Source organism: Gadus macrocephalus, chromosome 14 (genome assembly GCF_031168955.1).
Source record: "Gadus macrocephalus chromosome 14, ASM3116895v1".
In the NCBI taxonomy this organism is placed as follows: Eukaryota; Metazoa; Chordata; class Actinopteri; order Gadiformes; family Gadidae; genus Gadus; species Gadus macrocephalus.
Window position 1 is genome coordinate 7500990 of NC_082395.1, and position 7500 is coordinate 7508489.

A 7500-nucleotide genomic window follows, 5' to 3' on the forward strand; every position below is an offset into this window, starting at 1 on the left:
AAAACATACAATGTCCATCAAAAGTCGTGAGTTAAATGAGAGTGAGGGGACTTTCCCTACATCACTCTGATTACTGGTTAAGGTGATGGTCGACCCGCCCCTTTTGCCCTGTCAATCGCCCACAGTCATCTGAGCTAGCAAGCTTTCAGGGTATTTACACTGATGGAATCCGAGCTCATTGAGCCGGCCTCTGTAATGAGTGGCAGTTAAACTGAAGTGCCTCTTGTTTCAGCACCCTTTAAACACTTTGAATCGCAGACACACGCATACAATACAATACAGTGTTGAGGCAAATTCTTTCCTACCGATTATGTATTTGTGTTATTTTTACAAAACACATTGCAAATTGAACTCGTCGGAAAATAACCTCTCCATAACCTTTTCAAATTGATGCTCTGTTTGGGCCTCAATTGTATTGGATCGAAGCCAAAGCGGTTCATCTTTTAATTGTCTCGTGTCTCCATGCGTATGCAATCACAGGCAGATGGAGGAGAGAAGTCAGCAGACGAACAGAACTAGGACATGGCTCAACTGCCTTCAGTAACACTCAGTAACACACACATTCTACTCTACTTACTAATAGAATGACTGAATCATCGGTTCCACCCAAAACTCACCGCATACCGGCTTTAATTGTCGAGCGCGGGTGGCCTCGGATACCCCTGTAAGTGTGGGCCGATCAGACGAGGTAGATGGGCATATTTAAAAAAAGTAGGACAAAAATGAAACTGGGGTGGGGGGAAAGAGAGAGGGAAAAGACAAGAAGGCATGAAAACTGCATTAGGCTGTGGCAGCCAACACAGAGAGAAGGATGTGAATGATTCAGGAGGCAACAAGATGAATAATTCAACGCTCCCTCCCTCCCTCCATCCCAGTGTGTCCCTCTCTAACTCTCCTCCTTTTATCCCCTCTCCTTTTATTTCTCCCTACCTCCACCCCTTTATACATCCCCCCCCCCCCTCTCCTCTGCTCCTTCTCCCTCCGTCCCCGGCCCAAGCGTGCCCTCTGTCATCCTTGGGACAAACCACCCAACCTCACCAGTAGGGGGAGCTCAACTCCTCAATCCTCTCTTCTTTCTCTCCCCCCCCCCCCCCCCCCCCACCATCCCATTAACCCCTTCCCCCCCTATGAGTGGCCACACCAGGTGTCAGCGTGCGTGTGTGTGCGTGCGTGTGTGTGCGTGTGTGTGCGTTCATTGCTCAACAGAGTACAATGATGCACGCTTCCCTTACACCATGCTAGCCAGTGCCACCTCTCTCTGTAAGTCTAAAGGCTACGTCCATGTACCTGCCCTGGACATCCACTGTGGTTCACCCCCATCAGTGCTCTGTGCCCTCCCCTCCCCACCACCCCCACCTCCACACCCCAGCAGTGGGCAGAGTGACCCAACGGTGGCTAGCAGTGACCTAATTTAATTGCAGCCACTGATGGCTCGTCGGGAGGTTTTTAATTACCTGCCTGTGTACACACTTAATTTCTCTCTTGCTCTCTTCTCCCTCGCTTGCTCTCCCCAACCCCCCCCTCTCTGTCTGTGGGTGTGTGTGTGTGTGTGTGTGTGTGTGTGTGTGTGTGTTTCTTCCTCTCTCTCTCGCTCTTTCTGTCTGTCTCTTTCTCTGTCTCTCTTTCTTTCTTTCTCTCTCTCTCTGCATGTTTCTTTCTCCCTTTATTTCTCTCTCTCTCTCTCTCTCTCTCTCTCTCTCTCCCTCTCTCTCTCTCTCTCTCTCTCTCTCTCTCTCTCTCTCTCTCTCTCTCTCTCTCTCTCTCTCTCTCTCTATCTTTCTCTCTTGTTATCTCTCCCCCTTTATTTCTCTCTCTCTCTCTCTCTCTCTCTCTCTCGCTCTCTCTCTCTCTATCTTTCTCTCTTGTTATCTCTCCCCCTTTATTCTCTCTCTCTCTCTCTCTCTCTCTCTCTCTCTCTCTCTCTCTCTCTCTCTCTCTCTCTCTCTCTTGCCACAGAACCGGGCCGTAATGGGCAACATCACCAGGCTGTGTGACAACGCTATAGCCCTGGAGTCGTTCAAGGGCTCCGACAGAGAGACCAACCCGCTCTACAAAGATTACCATGGTAAGAACAAAACTCACATGGCCTTCCTGTCCAAAACACACACACACACACACACACACACACACACACACACACACACACCACACACACACACACACACACATATAGGCAAACACACACTCATGCATACACACACTGGCAGAAACACACACACACACACAAATACACACACTACATTCACATCCGCATAAACACACAACGCACACAAGAGCGCGCGCACACACCCGGCACACGTGCGCGTGTACACACAGAGGCAGTGCATTAGGGCTGGGGCCGGGCTGTGGATGGAGGCAGGGCAGCCCCCTCGCAGACCAGGCTGTCAGCCCGCGTTAGCGTGCTGCTGCTCAATCAGACGTGCTCCTCAGTAGACAGGCCGGGGGGGATTCAGCTGCCATGCCGCACCCCTTCTCCCTCACACCCTCAACCCACCCCCTGCCCTGGCAGATCCTCTCTCTCTCTCCCTCTCTCCTTATTTCTCCATCTCTCTCTCTCTCTCTCTCTCTCTCTCTCTCTCTCTCTCTCTCTCTCTCTCTCTCTCTCTCTCTCTCCATCTCTCTTCCCCCTCCCCCCCCCCCCCCCCCCTTTCTCTCTCTTTCTCTCTCTCTCATGCGCCCTAGTCCCATACCCCCGAGGCCTGGAGCAAAGCAGACCAACGCAGGGGAATCGATATTCTCACCATCCCTCCCTTGGTCTCTCTCTCTCTCTCTCTCTCTCTCTCTCTCTCTCGCTCTCTCTCTCTCGCTCTCGCTCTCCCTCTGTCCATCGCTCTCTGTCTCCACGGCCTGCTTTGCTAACAAATGGAAGTGGTGGGGGTGGGGGCGGAGGGTCGCTCGGAGGTATAGGACAGTGGAGGATGTTGACGATGAGGATGATGACGAAGAGGCAGCAAGAAGAAGAAGCGAGGGAGCGGGGTTTTAACCCCTCGCTCTCCTCGTTCTCCCAACACAGACACACTTACTCACAGACACACGCACACAAACACACACAACCTTCTCCTCCGCGTGGCCCTACCATCCCTCGTTCGCCCCATCCTTTCTCCTTTCTTTCCCTCTCTCCCTCTCCTCTCTACACATAAAGGTCAGGTGGAGTCAGCGTGGTATTTTTAGTCGCGCATCTCAAACTCTCCGTTTCGCTCTCTCTTGCTCTTTTCCCCTTCCCCAACACACACACACACACACACACACACACACACACAGCTACACACCACTACACACACACACACACACACACACACACACACACACAAATAGACACACAAACAGCTACACACCACTACACACACACCAATATACATACATACGCGCGCATCGTGAAGACACACACACATAAACACACAGACACCACAACACACACCCAAACAACTTCACACACATACACACATGTGCACACAAACACTTCCCACCCCCCTCGGGTTAGACAGCCCTAGTTGTGACAGACGAACGGACGGAGAGTAAAAACATTGAATGGCAGCTTTTGGTTTCACCCAGCAGCATGTTTTATTTACACGGTAACACATCCCGTAGCGATCACAGCGCTCTGCAACTCAAAGAGCAGCCCGCCTCTTTACTAGCTATGATTAGCCAAACAATTTTTGTTCACCGTAAATTAGTTTAGGGGATTTTTTGTGTTGTGTTGTGAAATGGCTAATCCTAGCCTTGCAGACCAGAGCTAGTGCTCCATCTCCAGCTAACAAGCTACGAGGAGAAGAGCCGGTTAGGGTTATGAAACGAATTCCCGTTGTACGATTGTTTTGATGTGTGTTCCGTGAGCGCAAACGCATCTGGTCGTGAGACTGTGTGTGTGTGTGTGTGTGTGTGTGTGTGTGTGTGTGTGTGTGTATGTGTGTGTGTGTGTGTGTGTGTGGTGTGTGTGTTTTTTCTTCATTTTTTTATGTGCGGCAGCAGTTCAGAGCTGCTCAAAGCATGCTGGGAAGCCTGTCATTGCAAATCAGCAGAGGGGAAATCACCCAAGTGCACACACAGAGAGAGAGAGAGAGAGAGAGAGAGAGAGAGAGAGAGAGAGAGAGAGAGAGAGAGAGAGAGAGAGAGAGAGAGAGAGAGAGAGAGAGAGAGAGAGAGACTCCACCACCATCCCCCCACGTTTTCTGTGTCTGTCTCCCTGTCTCTGTTGCTCCCCAGTGCTCCACTTTCCTCTCTCACGCCCGCCTCTCAGCACCCGCCCACTGCAATTCTTTTTTTTTTTTTTTTTTATGAAAACGTTGCCTAATGGAAGAGGAGGAACGAAGAGAATCGGTAGAAAGTTGAAAGCGTTCCTTTCCAACGTCTTTGTCTCGGTCATACTACGCAGGGTCCTGCCCGGACTCTTTAATTGGCTGGGCCGCTTATTTTAATCACTTGTTAAATAAAACATTCGTCCCTCTGACTTTACACGATACATCCCTGCTGCCACACACACATACACACACAGACACAGGCTCGCATGCACACAAGCACGCACACACGCGTAATAGCAAGTATCCCAGCAAGAATTAAAGAGCCAATGAAGAACTGAACAGAAGTTACTGCTTGCTTATTTTGCTCAGCCTCATTAAATGTGTATTAGGGTGTTGCCACACTTCTTTAAGTGCTGACTCTTGTATTCTCAACGACTTTTCAAAGGAGAGTGGGAAGGCGGAAGAATAGATATTGAAAGGGGGAAGTATACGGCGGGTAAGGGGAGAGGAAGGGGGGGCGGGCGTCATTTGGTATGTTGCAGGAGATATAGTCGAGGTTGTCATTGCTTACTGTACTACGTGCGACATGGGTCAATTATGTCGGGTAAGATGCTTTGACTGGTTGTGAGCGATGTGTGTTACTCTCGCCGGGGTCCTCCATCTTGTGTCTCCTCTGTGTCCGTTTGTCAGGGTTGCTCCACGTGCGCCAGATGCCCCGCCTCAACTGCCTGCTCACCGAACTCCCAGACCACAAGGACCTGGCCTTCAAACTCAAGAGGAAGCAGTTCACCATCGAGGTATGTCCCCGGAGGTTTTTTTCTTGTTCCGATGTAGGGACAGTGATGGGGGCTCCTTTTGGTTCACGTTCTGTTCTTCTCTGCAGATCGAGGTCCCACTCGATACCGTTGAAAGTATCAACAAAAAAAGGCGCAGGTTAGTTAGTTAGCCCTCGGGCGTTTGTGAGTTTCGGTCTGCCGACTGAAAAGCACCTGGTGAAAATCACGCGCCAAAGAAAAGTGCAGCATTAAGCCATGTCTAATCCCAAATAGACTGAATAACAACGTTGAAAGACAAACCGAAATCTGTGTTCAGTTTTTTTTTCTTTACTTCCAACGGGATTCTGCCATGGCGAACAGAGCACGAGAGTCACTCTGATTGGCCTGAGTCTTTTGAACAACGTAAGGCTGCGTCATATGTGGAAATCAATTACTGCCTAGCCAAGGCCACTGAAATTCTTTGTGAGAAGCAAACATCAGGCTAGGGTCCATGGGCCATTGGCTATCAAGTATCTCCATATACATTTACCCTTGGAAGTCTTCTGTGTTTTTTATCCTGTTATTCCTGCTCCGTGTGAACAATGCATCCACCTAAAGCATTTTGAATGTCACGCAAGCACATCGTTAGCATGCACAAGAGCCCATTTAGATTTTAACTAATGATTTATTCAGAGTGCCTCTGCATTCGTTGCCTAAGACCAACATTAAGTGCTGATGATTAAGACAGGTCTCGCGTTAGACCGAGCTCTGGTCTCCCGCGATTGCATATTGCGTGCCGTCGGGTGTCAACACAAAAGGTGCAACTATTGATTATGACACCCTTCCTGTTATACGTGGTGTGGGTTGTTCCTCAGCACAGCAGGGTCATGTCCATGAGAAGCCCTGGAAAAAGCGGGTTTGATCGCATTTGGTCACCCGTCAAGACTGGGGTTTTATTAAGAAATCCTCATTCGACATACAAGCGCATATGCGTATGTATTTCTCCTGTCGGGGTGTTCTACTCGTTCATTTTGATTCATGGCTTCCCAGGCCCTTTGCCTCCTGTCACAAACAGGGCATCCCAGCAGCAGCGGCAGCACATCATCGCTCGGCCGCAGAGCAATCAATCTGTCACGGCGCCACCACTCCAGAGACAAATTAAGGGGCCCTCCTCCTAACTCAGCCTCATGATTGGTCCTCATTACATTATCATTACCTTATCACACCCTCTGCTCTTCAGGCTATTAGTGGGGCCTATTGTCTCAAGCAGGAGGTGAGTGGGAGGAGACGATTGCAACCCCACTCTCTACCACCACCACCACCACCACCCTGCCCTGCTTGCACCCCCACGGTTAACCCCCCTCCCCCCCCTTCACCTCTTCTGCCCGCCCCCTCACCATCAAAACCTTCTCCAGGCATTTGTCTACTCTCTTATTGGCTCACTACCTCTCAGCCAACCCCCGTCCCCGCCACTGACCTCATGAATGGGCCACTCTAGCATTGATTTATAAGGTTCGTAAAAGTCAAGGTGGATATCCCCAATGGCCTTTTAATTAGGCCCTGCAGAGGGCACGGCCAAGGATCGGAGGAAGGGTGCATCTGATGGGGCTCTTGAGGGGCTCAATGAAAGCAGGTTCAGGTCTTAGTTCCTTTTGGAAAAGCTTTGCATGCCTGCGCTGTTCCACGGGATCACAGTCTCGCCCAGAAAACAGAACATGCATGGAGAAGGTAGACCTGGAAAGAAACTGATTTTACGACTCTAGATTGACCTAGGATGTCGACATGAGAAAAAGTTTCATATGAAATGCATTATGAAATTGAAATACCTGAAATCATAACTGTTGGGAATTTCCGAAGAACGTTGTATTGTATCAACAGTCAGTCATTAATCAAATGGCCCCTAGCGATGTATCAAACTCTTGGTGGTTCCCGTCACTCTGTGGTGAAGTAACACATTCAGTGCAGCATATTTACGCAATGAAAGTTTGATTTGTTTTTGTAGTATTTATTGTGTGCGTGTGTGTGTGTGCAAAAGCACGAAAATGTGTGCGCACACGTGCATGACGCCATCCGCACCCCTGCGTGCCTGGACGTTGCTTCGGCGTGACCTTTTGGTCAACCGTCTCAGTGGGCCCAGTGATTGACACATTGAGATAGTGATCAGACTCCAAGCCTGGTTTGTGGACGAGTGACAGCCCATGCCAGCCCTCCCTTATCCCCGCGATTACCGCGGCTCCTCAGGCCCTGAGGCCACATACAGCACTCCCTCAGCTGGGTTCAGTCCCGTGCCGAGGTCCCCTTGTCTTTTTTTTACACCCGACATTATTCTTAAAGGCTCGAAAACTCATTGACACTCACATTGGCACGCTGGGATCCTTAATTCTTCTTCTTCTTCTTCTTCTTCTTCTTCTTCTTCTTCTTCTTCAGTCCTATTTTTGATGCTTCATGTCTTGCTCCTCGTTATCTTCATCATCTTCCCATCCAGTACGTATGAGTGATGAGTGATA

The 7500-nt window shown here is 49.8% G+C and overlaps 1 protein-coding gene across 1 annotated transcript in view; it reads left to right on the forward strand.

Moving 5' to 3' along the window:
* Positions 1-7500, forward strand: part of elp4 (elongator acetyltransferase complex subunit 4) — a 53071-nt gene that overhangs the window by 16194 nt on the left and 29377 nt on the right. The window contains exons 8-9 of the mRNA XM_060072088.1: positions 1957-2065; positions 4929-5035. Of these exons, the coding sequence (XP_059928071.1) occupies positions 1957-2065; positions 4929-5035 (216 nt within the window). The remainder of the gene's footprint in view (positions 1-1956; positions 2066-4928; positions 5036-7500) is intronic.